We start from the raw sequence: 19,953 nt of genomic DNA on the forward strand, positions 1-19,953 counted from the left end.
CGGAGTTACATGAGCTAGAGAGGGTAAGCCCGGGTGCCTATCTCGAAGAGATTAATAACGTAAAAGCACAGCTTCAACAATTTGCGACAGATAGATATAAGGGGGCCTTGATACGATCTAGGTCCCGAAGGTTTCTTGATGAGCAACCTTCTCGTCGGGCCCTGAGTGATGAAAGAGAGAATGCTCTTGCGAAGGAAATATTGGAAATTCAGTATGGTTATTGCACATACAGTGATGCGCCTGGTATTCTTGCTGCTTTCTTCGACTATTATCGGAAGCTGTTTGGCAGTTGCGAAGATCCAAGTCAGGGTTTCGATTACAGTTCCTTGCTCGGAAACTTCCCTCGACTTGATGATGAGAAGTGTGCTATAGTGAAGGGACCTATCACTTTGGATGAAATTCAATCAGCCATTTCTGCCCTGCAGAGCCAGAAATCTCCTGGGCCAGATGGTATTACTAGAGAATTCTATAAAACATTTTCGCCTTGCCTAGTGCCTGTTTTGATGGAAGTTTTCAAAGCATCTTATGATGTGGGTGTCCTGCCTCCCACTTTTTATTCTGGGCACACAATATTAATTCCCAAAAGCAAAGATACTAATCGGTTGAAAACTGTTGAGGGATATCGTCCAATTTCCCTTTGCAATGTTGATTACAAAATTTTTGCCAAGGTTCTTAGCAGTCGTCTGCAGCTCGTCATTATGGACTTGATAGGTCCGCATCAGGTCTGTGGTATTAGAGGCCGCAGTATTCAAACACATATCCATATTGCACGTTCAGTATTAGAGACAGTATCAGATGAGATAGGCCAAGTAGCTCTGATTCAAATTGACTTGGCTAAGGCGTTTGATAAAGTTCGGCACGATTTCTTGTTCGCGGTCTTGGAGTATGCAAATATTGGTGACGTCTTGCTCAAAGGCATAAGGCTGTGCTATAAGAACTCCTATACAAGGGTTATTGTTAATCAGGAGCTAACAAAACCAGTACCACTAGAAGCATCTGTTCGTCAAGGATGTCCACTGTCTCCATTGTTGTTTGCCCTATATCTGGAACCCCTCTGTCTCAGTATAATTAACAGCGCAGCTATCCGCGGTTTCTCTCTGGCTCAATGTGAAGTTAAAGTTTTAGCTTACGCTGATGATGTCGCCCTCTTTTGTTCTGACAAAAAGAGTGTACTCGAGGCTCTAAACTTGACTAAACAGTTCTGCGATGTATCAGGCGCGGCTCTTAATTTAGAGAAATCCAAAGGCTTTTGGTTGGGTCATTGGGGAACTAGGCCAAGCCACTTCAGTGGTATATGCTGGAACTGTAGCCCTCTTGAGTACCTAGGCGTTCCGCTGCACCAAGTCCGCAACAGTACAGCCTATTGGGATTCACAAACTGTAACTCTACGGCGGCAAACACAGGCTTGGATGGGTAGGGAACTCTCAGTGTTTGCGAGGGCACAGGTCTGTAACATTTTTTTGTTTGCAAAGCTCGCGTATGTCCTTCAAGTCCTGCATTGTGCGAGGAGGAAGGTGCAAGCAATACATAGAATATTTGCAGCATTCGTTTGGCGCTCTCAATGGGAGCCGATGAGGCGTGACAACTTGTTCCTTCCCTTAGAGGGTGGTGGAATGGGCCTTGTTCACCTGTTCGTGCATCAACTCGTTTCCCGTTTTTTCTTTTTCAAATCGGCAAACGACCCGTTTCTGGTAGCTGTGCTCATTAGGCGGCTTAGTTTTCATTTGCCTTACTTATTCGCACCGACTGTGCAGGCTCGTGAGGGGACTTTATGGGGATTTCTTAAGGAGGTTGCTGACACTTTCAATTTTCTCACTGTGCGCTTCTCTTTAGATTACCTGTATAGCCTCTCGAGAAAGCAGATGACCCAGGCTCTCACTGAGTCTTTGTTCCCTACACCATTGTATCGGCAGCCTTATCTGGGGTCTTTGGACATCAGTGTTCTAAAGCGTGTTAGGCGGATGTGCATTCAGGCAGCCGCTAAAACGTTCTTTTTCAAACTACACACAGCGACGCTGCCTGTCAAGACATTTCTTAATGACAAGGGGATGTTTGTACCCTGGAATGTGAATTGTCGTCTGTGTAACGTGCCTGAGACAATTGATCATTGCTTCATCATGTGCCGTGATGCCATGTTCTTTTGGGACATACTACAACGAACTCTTAAGAAGGACTTTGAAATTACACCATACACTATTAGATTTCTGCCTGTTGACAAAAACTCTGTTGTGCCTTATGACGTGTTTGTGTTGATGGGACTATTCAGTCTTTGGAAAAGCCGTATGATGGACAGACATGCCGAGCCACCAAGATCGTCCAAATCTGTGTTTCGGGAACAGTGTGCGTTGGTGAGGAGTGTATATGCTGCTCGCGACGAACCTCCAAGCTGGCTGCCGTGCCTAGATGCTTGTGTGTGCCTCCCTGAATTTTGATGTTTTGATGGGGATGCAGTGGTGAGTTAGGGCTATGGGGGGCTCATATTAAGCAGCCCGGTAACTTGAGACGCGAACTAGTCTGATTGAAGTTTCCTCCTTTCTACAGAAGTTCTTCCATGCTATAAAGAAAAAAAAAACAGTTGTGGCGGAGTGGTAGCGTTTCCGCCTCTAACGCCAAAGGCCATGGTTCGATTCCCAGCTTCGACACAGGGCTTTTTTTATTCACCTTTGTGACGTCACTGCTCCTCGCGCATGCGCAGCACGGCTCTCCAGGAGCCACGCGAAACTGGTCAACCTCGGCCAGTGTAGCTTACGCTACAGAATTTGTCCGTAAACACCTTCCTTGCGAAGCCGTATTTCTGAAATGCGAGACACGTCCAAGCTCTGCCAGCCCCGACGGGAGGGCATTCCTGGCACCGATGGGAACCTTTGTGACGCCACTGCTCCTCGCGCATGCGCAGCACGGCTCTCCAGGAGCCACGCGAAACTGGTCAACCTCGGCCAGTGTAGCTTACGCTACAGAATTTGTCCGTAAACACCTTCCTTGCGAAGCCGTATTTCTGAAATGCGAGACGCGTCCAAGCTCTGCCAGCCCCGACGGGAGGGCATTCCTGGCACCGTTGGGAGTCTCGAAGAAGTAGGAAGTGACGGCGAGCAACAAACGGTCAGCGTGCGGAAGCCAAGGCCGCCGGGTGCCATATGCTCTTACGTCGCACGGAAAAGATGACCCCGTTTTCTTTGCTTCTTTTGTTCATTTCTTTATGCCTCCTTCTTTCCCCGAACTTCGCGAAGGAGCAAGCGGTAATCCTCGCCTTTTCCCCACCTTGTTAGTGTCTCGTGCGGCTGGTTGCTGGCAGTAATGCAACGACAAATGGCGACACGGGCGCATACACTCGCACGCTCTGTCTGAACCGAGGCCCTTGACCGCAATCAAGGGGGCACGGCTCCGCGGCCCGCAGGTATTCCTTGCCGTTGTACCTGGCTCGTTCAGCGGAGGTAACGTGTTCCCACAGACGGGAGAAAGTGACCTGCGGCGTCTCTGCTGCTGCCCCCCTTCCCTTTACCCTCCTTGTGCTCTGTATCGCTAAAATCCGTGCAGCGCTGAGGAAGTTGGAGCTAGAGCGCAAGCCGAATTCACAATGCTTTACAGCTCGCAGCTTCTCGTATAACAAAGATCGGTTCGCGGGTGACCGGGGATGAAAATCGATATGGTTTATACCGTTAACTGTTAACGATTAACTTTAAGGCAGTCTTGAGTTTGAAACAGTGTTCACGTCGAGCTATTAAAAGTTCACACGAGGACCAGTTTCCAACCATAATGCCTCGAATGGACTCGTTAGGGCAGAAAGCTGGGATATTTCATTTTACTTTCACTGATTGAATGCACTCAAGTATCTGCCTTGTGCTCTTGGGTTTTTTTCTTTCATCTCTTAAAAGCGCTAATAACTATGGATTCAAAAACCAAACTGGCTCTTAAGTACTAATTTAAATGTCCCAAGACAAGAGCTCAAGGGAATTCTGCTTTCCTTAGATACAACAGGACTTTCCGAGCCAACCGATATTTTTGCTTTACATAACGCTGTGTTATATTAGAAATCCCTTATCACATCGTGTTATTATCGACAACTGTTAACTGGTGCTATTGTCGGCATTCGTTGCCTCCCGTAATGACATGCTGTCTGTGCCGTCGTGTGTTACAATGCATTGTATGAATACCAAACCTAATCTGCTCAATATTGACTGACAATTTCATTTGCGCAGCATTTGCGCCTGATGGTTGTATTTTCTGAGTTTCGATGGGCTTCGTATTTGTTTTCGTAGCTTTCAATATTGGTTAAGCTTGTGGTTGGAAACATCTGATGATTAGCGTATTTATGTGTGATGTTATCCAGGCGACCCCTTAATGACCCTACGGCTAGCAGTATCAGTCAGTAGATAAATTAGAGAAATTAGGATAGGCAGGTCTTCACTCAAGCGTGAGCAGCTGTGTGAGTTTGGGTCTTTTTATCGGCCGGCACGCGAGCTCCAACTTCGCCAAAGCTGCACGGTATTCGATAGACTCGCGCCGTCCGGAATGGCTCAGGCTGTCTCGTTGAGTGACGTCCGCTTCACAGTCGTTCCGGCATCGCAGGTTCGCCTGGAATACGGAGCGCGTGCTCTGCCTTCCGCGGGATTGTTTGCATACGCCGCCGCGCCCAGCGCGTGTTCCATCTCCTTCGCGGACCGGCTCGTTTCACTGGTCGGCTGACAGCGAGGCCGCCGCTGCTGCCCGTGATTTTGCATAATAAAACTGGGTGCCCCAAAATGTCCGGTGAGAAGTTCTTGCTCTTTAATTCAAAATTTTGAGGCTCGCTCGAAACTAAGTACTTTGAGCAAGACAATAAGGTTGAATTCAATTGCACGAACGCGACAAAAAATATTTCACTAGTGCTACCATGTCAGTGGTGGGAAACCAAAGTTATGAAAACCACGGATACGTCATTATCATCGTCATAACTCAGTGGTTATGGCGCTCGGTTGCTGACCAGAAAGACGCGGGTTCGATCCCAGCCGCGGCGGTAGAATTTCGATGGAGGCGTAACTCTAGAGGCCCGCGCACTGTGTGATATCAGTGTACGTTAAAGAATACCAGGTGGTCGGGATCTCCGGAGCCCTTCACTACGGCATCCCTCATAGCCTGAGTGCCGTTTGGGCGTTAAACCCCCGTAAATCAAATCAGAATCATGAACAATACTGCATGTACTGCGGTACAAATAACTCTAGCCCTATACGTCAATTAAACTTGTGCTCTGTCAGCCGTGACCACTTTGTACACCATACACTAAATGAAAGCCACGAAGACGTTTAATTGTCATCCACTTAGTGGGTCCTGTTACGATCAACCTTGTGGAGCATTGACGGTTATTATAGACGGTACAAAAGGAATACAGACAGAAGAAAAAGCGCGTTGTGGGTTTTGTCGAGCTAGAGCTGGTGACCGGGGACCGCACGAGTTTCACTACACGCGCGCAACACCATGTTAGCAAAGTAAGCTATGACATCAGGCTCAAATGAAGGCCCTCAACTGAGAGCCAGAAAGGACCACAAGTCACGCAACCCGGAAGACGGAAGTACCTCTTGCCATAGACAACACTCAGCGTCATCAGTGCTCCTCAGCAATGTTTGTTTGCTAGCTTGTGCCGCGTCAACCGGGAAAAGGCTTCTCCGAGTCGACCCCGGTATTCGGCTCCGAGCGACCCTGGCATCGCTTGCCCGCGTCACATCTACGCCATCAATCAGTTTTGGGACTCGCGGACCCCCGAAGCCACGACGTGAGGCGTCAGGCGTATAAAGCAGACCGACGTTCAGTCGTCCTGTCGCGCATCTTGACTTCGGGCGACTTGGAGGGTAACTCGACTCCGCACAGCGCGGTGTGGTCCCACTGCTTCGGGTTCGGAGGGGGGGGGGGGGTGCTCTTAACAACATCTGCGTTTCCTTGCGCTTCGAAACGACAGCTTCCATCTGCATACGGTTCGACTCGCGTATTTACTCTGGCTCGTTCCCCGCGGCACTGGAAAAACAAAAGTCACTGCAACGGCGAACTGCAGTGAACGCCTTCCGCCAGACACAACATGTGGTCTACGGAAGCTGAGCGCGCTGAGCGATCGTGCATCCGGTCTTTGATGCGTTGCGATGTGAACCGACCATGTTCAGTTTTCTCTTACGTCTAACTATTGATGTAGTGTTGTCGATACAAACACAGGGACAACCCAGCTGAATCATGTGACAACTGGGCCATAGGGTGTTGTAGAGCTGATCCGGCATCCGGTTTTTGATACGCTGCGATGTGAAACGACATGTTCAGTTTTTTCTTACGTTTAACTTTCTCTTATGCGTTGAACTATTGACGCCGTAGTATTGTCGATGCAGACGCAAGGACAACCGAGCTGAATCGCGTGACAACTGGGCCAGAGGGTGTTGTACTTCGCCAGAGACGACACAGTCGGAAGCACGTGTGATCGGTAAGCTTTTGTTCCGAACGAGCTACGCGACTGCGACCCCGAGTCGAACGTCCGTGCGCTTGCACAGCATGCGTACACTCTACGCCGCAACCCCAAAGAAATATTACACTGTAACGCAGGTAGTTAGGAAGAACACAGTTAGGAGGAAATGCAGTTTCTCTGCGTATAGGGTTGCCAACCTGAATTCTCCTTGCTGTAACTTCGATCAATCGAACGTTCTTTAAACATTATAACTTCACGCCAGCGAATCTATGCCTGGACTATCAAATTATATTCAGACAACACAAAGACAGCCTGTAGGTTGAAGTCGATAGAAAACCTCGCCCGCACCACAAATGGATCGCGGGACTTAAATACAAGACAATCAAATTATCTGAGAATGATACTGGAACATGATCACCGTCGTTGCTTCTTGGCTTCTTCAAGCATAATTCTAGCAAAAAATTACGGCCAACCAATCGCCGTTCCACTCGCAAAAAGCTTTTGCAGTGCGACGTCGGATTTGCTTAATTCGCTTACTGTAATGTTCGTGGGTATGCTTCTCTAAAATCCGTTATTAGCTCCGTTGACGCATTGTGCTCTGTGTTGTGTAGGGTATCTTAGGTGTTATATGTTTGGGACTAGTTGGCGTTTTCCTATGAAAAATTTTAGTGTTCAGGAGTTTTTATTCGCCTAAGTGGCAAAGAGTAGCCACTGCGTGTAAGCAGGCACAGACGTCTCCGTTCACGTTTGTAAATAAAAATGAAAAAAAAATGAAGTTAGAATACAGTCCTTTTCACGAAGCTGTTTAAGGACGATGCCATACTCCACAAAGACTTGCGTCAAGCACCCGCCCGCTTTTGCTTGTAGAACAGGGAACGGTTGAGGTGCGAGGCTACCGCCTTCTTTCTTACCACACAGATCATAAACCAGCCGCATCGAAATTGCGCAGAGAGTGCAGCTCATAAATTGCGCGCCACCTTGTGATCTGGGAGTTAGTAAAAGCTGTGTTCGTCATACATTATCTCCTTTCCCTATGGACTAAACGGCCGCGTCAAAACCATGCACGGACACTACACGTTACCAGCACACCACCGCACTTTGCAGTTGCCGAAGTGTGCGATGTTGATCCTAATGCTCCCTTGATAGTTCGAAATTCCACGTAAAGCGGAAGGCTCGTCTACTCATCCACTCAAATCACCAGGAGCATGACAGGAGCTTCACACAACACTTTGGCAGATTGTCTTGTGAGCTTGAGCTGTCACCTGATATAGCACTCCCGGGAAGCCTTAAAAATCACAAACAGGAACTTACTCCAGTTTAACGTACTCTAGACGGAAAAAGACGAGAGGTTTAGAGAGACGCTAGGAGATTTAGTATTTATGAAAAAAACTAAACGTTCATTTATATCCAGAGCGTTCAGAGAAGTGTGAAGTGGTTAGAAGATTACTGAGTGAAGAGAAGTTTTGGGCTTATCAGCGCAGGGTTTATTTTTAAAAAAAGTCCGAAAAAGACGTGGAAGTGTGAAAAATGATTGATGATGATGATGATGATGATGATGATGATGAATATTTATGGCTCAAGGGCAGCTCTGGCCAAAGAGCGCCATGACAAAAGGTAGTTTTCAATGCACAAGGTGGGGCCAAATACCTATTTCTCAAGCATTTCAGCATAAAGAAGCCGAGCACCAGGCAGGGGAAAGCTTGTGCCAATTGTATCACCGGTGGGTACCCGGCGACGCTGGGGATCGAACCCCGCACCTCCCACATGCGAGGCGGAGGCTGAAGCCACTAGGGCATGGTTGCAGCAGAAAAGTAACTGTTGCGACCGGGGTCGGTATCCCTCACTCTCAAGGCGACGTCATCGATCTCAGCTCAAGAAAGAGAGCAGAACATCAAAAAAAGAAAATAAAGCGCACAATGCATGTATTTAAAAGACAGCGACCACTCGCCTTTGTCGAAGGTCTCGAATTCGGCGAAACTCTCGAATTCAAACACGTGCTCCGTCGAGGAAGCGAGACTGTCCAGGTGCTTCCTCATGGACCTTCCAATGCTGAACACGAATACCTCGACCCCCGCTTTCTTCAGTTTATTCGCCTCTTCCACAGGATCCGGGCCTGTCGTTGCTATTCCGTCGGTAACTAAAACCAGCACCTGCAATTGCACAGCGCGCAAAGCGCAACAAAACCATAACGAGAAAAGTCTCTCGTATACACGAGGTCATCCAGCCGTGCCTTCAATAAGACTAGATAAGAAGGGGTTGGGCAGCTTAGCGCAAGAAATAAGAGAGTGTAATTAAGAATTACGCATAAATGGGACGGAAATTTGTAGAGGTTCTTTACATGATTCACATTTCTGTCCCGCTGCCATTTGATGCACCTTTTGAGACGTCACTACTGATAGCTGCTGCAATGCCATGCCAATCACCGGAGCCTCTGACAAAGGTGAGCTTGTAAATACAGAAAAATACATAATAATAATAATTGGCTTTTGGGGAAAAGAAATGGCGCAGTATCTGTCTCATATATCGTTGGACGCCTGAACCGCGCAGTAAGGGAGGGGTAAATGAGGGAGTGAAAGAAGAAAGGAAGAGAGAGGTGCCGTAGTGGAGGGCTCCGGAATAATTTCGACCACTTGGGGATCTTTAACGTGCACTGACATCGCACAGCACACGGGCGCCTTAGCGTTTTTCCTCCATAAAAACGCAGCCGCCGCGGTCGGGTTCGAAACCGGGAAATCCGGATTGAACTCCGGATCAGGAAAAGACAAAACGATGAATTAGGATATTATTCCGGAGCCCTCCACTACGGCGTCTCTTTCTTTCTTTCTCCTTTCACTCCCTACTCTATCCCCTCCCTTACGGCGCGGGGCGGGTGTCCACCGAGATATCTGAGACAGTTACTGCGTCATTTCCTTTTCTCAAAAACGTATTTTTAAAACTAAATTGTAAAAAAAGCAGGGACTATTTTCTTGCTTGCAGACTTACAAATCGAGCCAGAAATGTTCGTAACATAACTTCTCTCGACCGGAGCGGATCACGTATTGATATATTATTCTTGGGGCGTTGCCCGTTCTCTGATTGCAGTCGCATGTGCCATAACGTAACCAAAGTTGACTTGTGATGTGTTCATCTACGTTCAACTGAAGTGAACTTTAATAAGTAAGCTCGGTTAAGCTAGAATGCTTCTTGCGTGGCTCCCGAGCATAGCAATGTGCAGGAAGGAACGGTTACATCGCGCTTCGGGCACGAGCGCCAACCCGCGTAGGTCACCGCATTCACCTTGTGCGCCTGTGGGCGGCTGTTCTGGAAGACTTCGCGGACTTCGCGCAGACCGGCTCCCGTGTTGGTGGCGTAGTGGTTCAGGTACTTCGCGTCCTGCATGCGCCTCACCAGCTGACACTTGTTGCCGGGTTCCTTGAGGAAGTCGGCGTGCACCACTGCGTGAGTACGATGGGAAAGAGTCGGCAATCGTTTGATAATAACCGACACTGTTATTGCGCTACTCGTGGTTTACACAGACAAGAACGACACATGCAGACAGGGCGCGAACTATTAACTGATTTTATTGCGTGGGAAATAAACTGTGTTGATAATAAACTGAGGCGGACACTTAAGCTCCACCTTAAGGGTAGGACGAGATAGCGTCCATGTAGTCCTCTCTGCTTACGCACATACTCGTTGGCATACAGTCTCTAAGGTGCCACTTTACGTGAAAGACCACACGACATATACCAGGTGTTTCAGCAAACACTTTCAAACATTTTCAAAAACAGGCTTTTTGGGGTTAAGAATATGGCTTTTCTGGCATACTATTACCAATGTTAGTAGACACCAGAAAATAGGTGAATCGTCTTAAGTACTAAGCTGGTGAACTAATTTTTAATAATTAACTTTTTAACTAGTAGACTTAGGCACCTAGTTGCAATTAGTGATTTGTAGCCGGTCGTCAGTAATTGCCATATCGGTTTTTAGAATTTCGAAAATGCGATTACCCTCGCCGTTGTGACTCGACAAAAATTTGGCTGCGCCGTCCGGAAATACATGCTCTTTCGAAAACATGCCGGCAAAGCAAACCCTCCAGTGCCTGTAACGAATCGAAAAAGCCAAATTTTGTCGAACCACAGCGCCAAGGGTAATCGCGTTTTCGAAATTATAAAAACTGATATGGCTTTTACTAACGACCGGCTAGACATCTCCAATTTCAACTAGGCGCCTGAGTCTATTAGATAAAGTTAACTATTAAAAATTAGTTAGCCAGCTTACTACATAAGACGACTGACCAATTTTCTGGCGTCCGCCAACACTGGTAATACTATTCCGCAAAAGCCATACTTTTACCCCAAAACGCTTATTTTTTTTTAACTTTGGAGTGTTCACTGAAACACCCGGTATATAAACCTCCACTTGTTCCCTGGACGTGCAAGCGTTCATTGCGCGGCCGATTAGTGGTTGGTAACTTGTCTGGCCCGCAACAAATCCCGGCTAAAATTCTTTAAAATATTTCTTTAAGCCAAATTAATTACTTTATAAAGTTAGGCCATTTGAGAATTCGCATTTTGTGTCATGTTTTAATCAATTTCCCAAGCGGCGCAGGTAATGGCCATACATTGGTAACGTATTGGCGAAGACCGGTCCTACAAGGGACCAGAGTGAAACTATCAATTTCCAATATTGGACCGATTACCTGTGCTGCTTGGGTCCATTTCACGCGTGAGGTCGCATTTCACGTGAGCGTGGATCCGGTTTGAAATTCCCGCGCGAGATCAGATGTGGCTGTGACCTTGTCGACCAATCGGCATTTTCGCAGGACACCGCCACCGACGCCGAATTTTTTGCGACACGCGAGCTCCTTAACGCAATCACGTTAAAAACTGCAGAATGGGAAACTCGCGCGCTGCTCATCGTAACCTTCCTGTACATAGCACGTAATGCTTGAAACAGCTTTGTTGATTATAAAAAAAAATTGGCGAATACCAGAGGGAGAACGGCGGTGTGATGATCAAATGTGGAACCCTTGGATCTGGTCTCGATTTTGTTTACATTCCTTACCTCCCCTGCCATTTTTGTGTTTCTTCTTTTATCTAAATCCAATGGGTCCAGATCGATAGCTCCTTGTTGAGGATGCACTCCTCTCTGAAACCGCTCTAAGCAATGCTGCGTCTAGCAGCGGTGGTTTTGCACGGCATTGTTTATAAATGCTGTGGGAAATAAAAAGACAGCTGAAGATCTCGTGGAAGGCCAGAAGCAGCGCCTGGTTAAACACTCCATGCAAGTGCTGAGCCGCTTCCTAGCGAGGACAGATGTGCAGAGAGGATGTTGAGAAAAACAACAAAAACAAATTGCTAAAGATCCAGGATGATGATAAGGGTTTTGTTTGAGGTTGCTTCTAGCTCCCGGCGTTACTAGGGCTGCATTTCCGGCAGTTGCCGATCCTTAGCCGTATTTTACCTAAATAACGAAAATGTTTCCTCGTCACACACTAGCAAGAAGTGCTTTCTTTTTTTTTTTTTTGCTGTGCTGCGTCCATGTGGCTCATAAACGAAGCCATTTGAGTTTATCTATACGAATGAACGCTGCCGTATGCACACATCTCAGAATTGCAGAATTTCTGCTAAAGATACAAAAGCTCGAAAGTTTAAGATAGCTCGTAACAGGAGCTGTGTAGCGTTTAGTGTTTTAGTAGTACCCGTTTCACGGGCGTCAAGAAACTCTCTGGAAAGCTGCTCAACAAACGGTGTATGTGTGCATTCCACATCGAGGGTGTTTCCTCCGACAGGTAAAAAAATTAAAAAGCTGCGGAATGTACCATACATTAATATGCTTTCGAAGTTTGTAAGCGGAGTGAGAAAGCTTCCTTTTCATCACCCTCACTGCCAGCCCCCTTCGTCATTGGCACGGCGCAAAGCGTATGCGGTTCGATCGACTTAAGTATGGAGCTACTCCGAAGCAACACTGCATGGGAACCTGTCGCTGAACTCCCACCAACGCAGTGCCCACACTGTCGTTGCTCTTCTTCCTTCCTTTCTTTCTTTCACTCTTTCTTTCTTCCTTTCTTTCTTTCTTTCACTCTTTCTTTCTTTCCTTCCTCCTTTCTTTCATTCTTTCTTTCCTTTCTTCCTTCTCCTCTTTCCTTCCTTTCTTTCGTTCGTTCTCTCTCTATCTCTTTCTTTCTTCCTCTCTTTCTTTCTTTCCTTCCTCCTTTCTTTCTTTCTTTCCTTTCTTCCTTCTCCTCTTTCCTTCCTTTCTTTCGTTCGTTCTCTCTCTATCTCTTTCTTTCTTCCTCTCTTTCTTTCTTTCCTTCCTCCTTTCTTTCTTTCTTTCCTTTCTTCCTTCTCCTCTTTCCTTCTTTCTGCCTTTCTTTCATTTATTTCACTCTCTCTTTCTTCCTTTCATTTCTTTCTTTCCTTTCATTCTCTCTCTCTCTTTCTTTCTCTCATTTCTTTCTTCCCTTTCTTTTTCTTTCTTTCCTTCTTTCTTTCCTTCTTTCTTCCCTTCTTTCTTTCCTTCTTTTTTTATTTCCTTCTTTCTTTCCTTCCTTCCTTCCTTCTTTCTTACTTTCTCTCTCTCTTACTTTCCTTTCTTTCTTTCTTTCTTTCTTTCCTTCCTTCTTTCTTTCTTTCTTTCTCTCTCTCTCTTTCTTTCCTTCTTTCTTTATTTCCTTCTTTCTATCCTTTTTTCTTTTTCCTTTCCTTCTTTCTTACTTTCTCTCTCTCTCTCTTTCTCTTACTTTCTTTTCTTTCTTTCTTTCTTTCTTCCTCTCTCTTTCTTCCTTTCTTTCCTCCCTTTCTTCCTTCCTTCCCTTTTTTCCTTCTTTCTTTCTTTATCTGTGCAGGAGCAGCTCCCATTATCGCCGTAGTACGCAGGGCCGTCTACACGACGCGATGCACTGGGGCTGCAACTGCAAGCTTTCAATAGAACTGCTAAGGGGAGGAGTCTGCCTTCCTGCGCGCGCGAAAGGCTCGGCTGCCGAGAGAATCAGACCTTGTCCGCTCGCAGAGAAGATTATCACCACTCCGTCCTCTTCTCTCGGAGGGGAAATAAACACGTAACGAAAGGGGAAGTATATCGCGAGTCAGTTTGGCATTGAACGCTGTCTTCGTTGTGGTGGCAGGCGACTGCATGTCGCGGAATGCCCCTGGCGGAGGTCGCTTCCGCGATGGCCATGTGCGAGCAGCATTCCTTGCGCTCGCGCACATCGTCCTGATGTGCAGGCAGCGATGGAACTTTTGCAAGCATACGGAGCAACCGCTTTTCAGAAACGAGGAATTGCGTGATTTTTCGCGCCTATGAAAATAAGAGAAAACGCAGTAGAAATTGATGTTCTGCTCTGTTTGTAATCTGTTTTTTTATTGCAGCAGTGCATTCTACAGCTTGCACGCCAGATTTTCAGGGACCCAACTTCCTGTCCGCCCTCAAGAGCTCATTTGCATAATGATCACTGTACAAGATGATCTGCATAAGAATACAGAACCGCCGCGTCGTCGTACGCCTGCGCTTATAGGCGGGGGCAGAGCAGAAGAAGGAGTACTGCATGATGCAGAAGAAGTTAGCCTTGGGAGAATGCACATGGTCTTATGTGGGCAGTCCGTGGGGATCCAGTTCTGCAGAATTTGAACCGAGCGTTTTGAGTGTGTACCTGCAATCCCTTTCAATGCGTGAGCATTTCAAGGTACACGTCGCACAGAAAGTGGAGGAACACAGTGAAGCCTTAGAAGTGAAACCCTGCACGTCGTATTGGGAACAAACTGCCCACTGTGGCAGATGGCAGTTAAATTATTCATTTGTCGCGAGAGGTTGCTCGGCAAGAGCGAACTGGCTCTCACAAGCCCCACCGGTGGCAGCACCTGCCACGCATCGCTAAAACCGCTGCACCACTGCGCCAGGGGAGGGGGGTGTTATGAGGACTCCTAGGGATTTATGAATGTAAAGTAAAGATTGAGCAGTTCTGCATATACGGACATTAAGCAGTTATCGCTCTCCGAACAACTTCCATCCGTGAACACTGGTTCCCGAACACCGGAATAGAAGCGAAAACCGAAGTGCTAACGCCGCTTATTCGCAGTTGGCCTAACTACGCAAATTGCCCGTCATTTTTGGTTTTCGAAATATGTTTACCTTGTGCCTTGTTTCCTCATTTTGCTTTCAATGATAAGCGTCCCTCAAGGGCTAAACGTGGCATCGTAGGCCCCGGTAAGTAACACGCCTTCACAATCAAAAAATACCTTTCATGTACCTCAGGACTTACAAAGGTGAGGTGAAACAAATATAAACTGCAAACAGCTGCTAAGTTTTCACACATGAAAGCCGGTTTTTATTTCTCAAGACTACTACGAAAATTGACTTATCTTATTTGGTTACATTACATTAAGGCCACTTTATCCAAATTTCCTTTAGCTAGAGGTTCTTCGACGAGGCCGATATGCGATCATGACTAAGCATTATTGCGTGCGCCAGTTTATATACGGGGCGCACAGAGACCCCCAAAGAAATGCTGGGCACACATAGACCTAAACAAGTGTGTCGTCGCACCTACGCACCCCCCCCCCCCCCCTCCCCTTCCTGAGCTGAGTGCTAGTTTTCCTTCGCCTGGCTTGTTTATTAAACTTTCCAAGTTTTGCTGCCTGACTCATGGTCCGTGTATTTTGGTTACTGTGCGCTTGTTTTGAAGCGAGCGAAGGTGTGTATTTGGATACAGATTTAGCCTTCTACTCTCTGTGTTCACCTGCCAGCGTTCGCCCAGTTAAATTACATTTGTTTTCTAAGCGCACCCAGTTAGCAAACTTGGCGCATAGCTGCCCAGGCCAACACGTTGAGTTCGGAAGAGGCCTTGGTATAGCTGCCTCACCTATTTTTAAGCAGCTGAGTGAAAACACGGGCGGAAAGAAGCGCAGAATGCTCGCTCATATAGCTGCGGCACCGTTCGCTACCCTCCAGAATTCGCCGCAGAGACGGCAGGCCTGGTTTCCTTCAAGTAGGAAGGTCTGCATAAAAGGCGCCGCATAATCGAGATCCTCTTGGTCACTTGAGTTATTGTACAACCAGAAATGCCGCTTGCGCGAGAACTGTATCGGCGGCCTCAACACGCTCAGCTGCGGAATTTCTCGCATATGCGAAGCCAGCGCAGAAAGTGTCTGGCTGTGTACACCGCCGTACGAAACACACTGGCGACCAAAGCGCAGGCGGGCACATCCCTTTCTCTCGACGTACCCGACGTGGCCTAAACAATTTCTTTTGTTGCTTTCTTTATTAAGTTTTTCCTTCATTATTTCTACCTTGCTTTCTTTCGTTTTTCCTTCCTTCTTTATTCCTTCTTTCTTTCGTTTTTCCTTCCTTCCTTCCTTCTTTTCTTCGTTCCTTCTTTCTTTCTTCGTTCCTTCCTTCTTTCTTTCCTTCCTTCTTCCTTTCTTCGTTCCTTCGTTCCTTCTTCCTTTATTCGTTCCTTCCTTCCTTCTTTGTTTCCTTCCTTCTTTGTTTCCTTCCTTCCTTCCTTCCTTCCTTCCTTCCTTCCTTCCTTCCTTCCTTCCTTCCTTCCTTCCTTCCTTCCTTCCTTCCTTCCTTCCTTCCACCTTTGATTCGTTGCGTGTTGCTTCCTTCCCTCTTTATTTCTGCCTTCCTTCCTTCGCTCAGTCCTTTCTTCTTTTCTTACTTATTCATCTTTTCTTTGTTTCTCTTTTTTTCTTCCTCTCTTCCTTGCGGCTCTGTCATCGCCTGCGGGGGCCAAACAAGCTTCTGCAGCCGCACAGACGACGCCTCCAGCGACTAACGCGCGTCTCTAAAAAGTCTTCGCAAGCGCTACAGCATCCTCTTTTCGGCCGCCTCGAAGGCAAATACGACCTGGCACGGGTTAGAGCTCCCCCATGGCGTGCCCCCTCGTAGTTGACGCCCTGTCGCCACACCTCGTTGTCTGTCGCGCTCGGCGCGTGCCAACGTTTCGCCCCTTCCTCTCCGCACTGCTGTCGCCAGCGAGAACTTGACCCGCTGACACAGTTTTGTAAATCCCGCGTCTTTCGTCTCCGGCCGTCTGCGGCAATCGGGGCGGCGTGGTTGGTGTTTTCTTCCGCCGCTGTCGCTTTTGAACAAGGACGCGCGGCGAGGGCTAGACCTCGAGTTGGCGTCGCGTATGCGTTCGCGCGTATGCCGAGTCCCGAATGCGGATGTAGCAGCGCCGCGACGCGTGGGATTCGTCCCTTCGCGGCGCGTCCGGCGCGTGGCGCTGTTTCGAAACGGCGCGCGTGAAAACGACGTTGTCGCCCGAGTTGTTTACCATAATGAGAGGCCCGAAATCTGTTGAGTATGCCCCCCAGTCACGTTCACGACCTCGTTGTGAAGATTTTGACAGCTGAGGATCCCTTGCAACTCGCAGAGATTCGCGGATTATAAGCTCGTTCAGACAGCTAATAGTATACGGCTTTCATGCAAGGCCAGCTTTCGGAGATTTTCTGTGTGTGCGCGACGTCAATTTTTCTTGTATAATCTTTAGCACTGGGTTGCGAAAGTTCTGTTGTTTTTCGTACTTTTTGTTAGCGTAATGATGAGAACTGAAAAGAACAAGAAGTATGAGAAGCTAACCAGAGCAGACACTCTGCGCCCCGTTCGAAAAAAATGAAGCTTCCCTCCGCCAACCAACCGAGCCACCGTGCTCCTGGCAGTGCTGCATAGTAGAGCATGAACCGCCCACACGGTTTGATCGAGGAAACATTCTCCCGTATTGCGCGTGCTCTAAAAGGACACTTTTCATTCATAATTGGCGAGCAGTCTTTCGTTCTACAAAAAAGGGGACGCTTATTTTCGCAATGTTTGCGGGTGTACGAATTGGTGGAGCAAAATTCGTGTTCACGAGGGCATGTATCGAATAATAATTAATAATAATTGGTTTTTTGGGGGAAAGGAAATGGCGCAGTATCTGTCTCATATATCGTTGGACACCTGAACCGCGCCGTAAGGGAAGGGATAAAGGAGGGAGTGAAAGAAGAAAGGAAGAGATTGGTGCCGTAGTGGAGGGCTCCGGAATAATTTCGACCACCTGGGGATCTTTAACGTGCACTGACATCACACAGCAGACGGGCGCCTTAGCGTTTTTCCTCCATAAAAACGCAGCCGCGCGGTCGGGTTCGAACCCGGTAACTCCGGATCAGTAGTCGAGCGCCCTAACCACTGAGCCACCGTGGCATGTATCGAAGCATTTCCTTTTTTTAAGGTTGGTGCCCAGGCATATAAAGTGTAGAGAGGACATATTCAAAGCACCATAAGAAGTCACGCTTGTTTACCGGCTGGCCTAGCCCTGCGTAGGTATAAGGCCAATTGCTCCGCTCGAGCAACATTTTTGGCAACGACATCATTGAAGCTCTCATGAATTTGGGGGGAATCTCAGACCGTTGCGTCTTCAAAGCCAGAATCCCTTAATGCTAGGGGATATTGGGCCTGACATTCCCCAGGTAGCTGGTCACCTGGGGATTCGCGTAGCATTACCGTTGATCCTGCGGAATAAGTGCGACTATGCAGTCGTGTGTGCATTGTGACATCAAGCCAGATGTGTATACTGGTTGAGTGATAAGAAAAGAGCGGCTCCTTTAGGTACGGCCGCGGGTCAATGCGAAAAAATTCTGGTCCTTTTCATCTTCGTAACTGTCTCAAGCAAGGCCACGCCCCAACTATTAAGGGGACCTGCTATTCAGCCCAATGGATGATAAGAATAGAACTGAAAGACGTTCAAGGAAAACATTCGATACATTGGATTGCCTCGTTACTGCACTGGGTCGCCTCTACTGTAGCAGTAGCCCTGTAGCTTGTTGGACTTTATTCCTGTACACGGCCCGGAAGTGGCTCATGGCATGACCTTGCTTGAGTAGTCCCTGACTGCTTGGTGCTGACGTCATAGATTGCATGAACGTCAGGACTTAGCGCACAAGACTGTCGCCAGCCCCGAAACCCGTCACGCCCACACACGAAGCTAACCACTGCAGATCGACTCAGATGCCAAGGTTGCATAGCTGCTCGGTCAGGCGTTAATGAACGCTGTCGCGGGTGCAGTCACGCTGCAAATTTTGGAACGCTGCCGCCTTACACTCCGACAATAGCCCAAGTGACTTCCCTTGGCACCACATCAGTTTTTTTTTTCTTTTTGAAGTGGCGAATCCATACCTTGACTTAAAGGTAACGACGTTGTCAAGCCAAGCCAATACCCATTAAAATAACACCCACACTATCATCGTCATCAACCTACCACTGTCGTCGGCAGCAGGATCACAGTAACGCCATCTGGTGCCCTTTAAAGCGCCTCTTGCGCATACCATGTGAAAGCTTCGCACTCATTTCTCACGTCCTCGTCTTTTGTATCGCAATATTACTGCATGGCATCGGGTGACAGTGCTGACCAATTATTTTCGTGCCGCTGCATTTACCTGGATAACGATGAACCATATCTTCATCTCATTCATGCTTTGCATTCACCTGGATAACACTGAATTCTGTCAATGGTACACCATACACCAAAAAAAGAAGAAATCCCCAGAATTGGCTCCGTAAATACTCCGCTTTTAAAAATCTTAAAATATAGTCGTTAAGATCCGATGCATTGCTGAGGTGATAAATGTACTGCGCGCATAAATGACCGTGATAATCCCACGTTTCGGAGGGAAAAGTGAAGTCACGTTTCGGCGCGGAACTATGAAGTATTGAAATGATTGAAATCAATGCGTTGGCTCGCAAATCTACTCTGGAGCAACCATGAAGCCCACCTGCTACGCGTGTCTTCTTTGCCCGACGGGTTTGTCACCATGGGTAACAGCTTTCACCCAGGCTGTTCTTAGCAGTTGTAAAGAAAACGCTGCAAGGAAGGAGCGGAGCCCTGATTCTGAGATCGTAAATCTGACAGACGAGCGGTGGATCCAAGTGGAGTAAGCACTCGATCAATTTTCATTCTCCTCTGGGTGTGTAGTTTGCGTTTGCAGGCGCAAAAAAAAACAACAAAGGTCGGCATCATCGGCATGTAATGGCTTGGGGCATAAATTGTACCGTCCAACGCTATTTCAAGGTGATCACTTCGGAGTTAACCCAGTCGGATTAAACCGCTCTAATCCGGTGTGCTTTCGCAAGAAGGCTCTACGAATACATGAGCTCGGATAGCCGAAATATTCATTTGTCCTGCAACGCCATGCCTGTTGCGGACGAAGTGACCGTCACGCCAGGATAAAATTGATCTAACGGTCGTGATTACCTTCGGATCGCGCTGTGCTGTACACCTTCTTCGGTGCATGAGCCGGGTGAGCGTATTGGTCACAGCCTAGTTGAACATAACTCGCGAAACAGGACGCATCTTAGAGGCTTGACTCGTGAGACATCTCCTTGGCTAACATTAGCCAACCATTGCTCTGATTGCATGGACCTCCTAAAGAGCACAGCCACATTTTTCTTAGTTTATTACATTATAATGCCACGTAATCCTTTCACCCTCACCAAAAGTGCTTATTCGCCTAAAAAAACAAGAAATAGTTTTGAGCTCTACACTTTTCCCGAGGTTACAGAACTGAAAGAATATG

At 47.5% G+C, this 19,953-nt stretch overlaps 2 protein-coding genes across 2 annotated transcripts in view; both read right to left on the bottom strand.

The window, feature by feature from the left end:
• The window catches only part of Polr1D (RNA polymerases I and III subunit AC2 l(2)37Cg), a 389,457-nt gene that overhangs the window by 354,941 nt on the left and 14,563 nt on the right, over positions 1-19,953 (bottom strand). The gene's annotated exons all lie outside the window — the stretch shown is intronic.
• Positions 1-19,953, bottom strand: part of LOC144129130 (sushi, von Willebrand factor type A, EGF and pentraxin domain-containing protein 1-like) — a 75,475-nt gene that overhangs the window by 48,008 nt on the left and 7,514 nt on the right. Inside the window, exons 3-4 of the mRNA XM_077663058.1 lie at positions 9,695-9,852; positions 8,367-8,568 (exon numbers count right to left, since the gene is read on the bottom strand). Of these exons, the coding sequence (XP_077519184.1) occupies positions 8,367-8,568; positions 9,695-9,852 (360 nt within the window). The remainder of the gene's footprint in view (positions 1-8,366; positions 8,569-9,694; positions 9,853-19,953) is intronic.

Source organism: Amblyomma americanum, chromosome 4, assembly GCF_052857255.1.
Source record: "Amblyomma americanum isolate KBUSLIRL-KWMA chromosome 4, ASM5285725v1, whole genome shotgun sequence".
In the NCBI taxonomy this organism is placed as follows: Eukaryota; Metazoa; Arthropoda; class Arachnida; order Ixodida; family Ixodidae; genus Amblyomma; species Amblyomma americanum.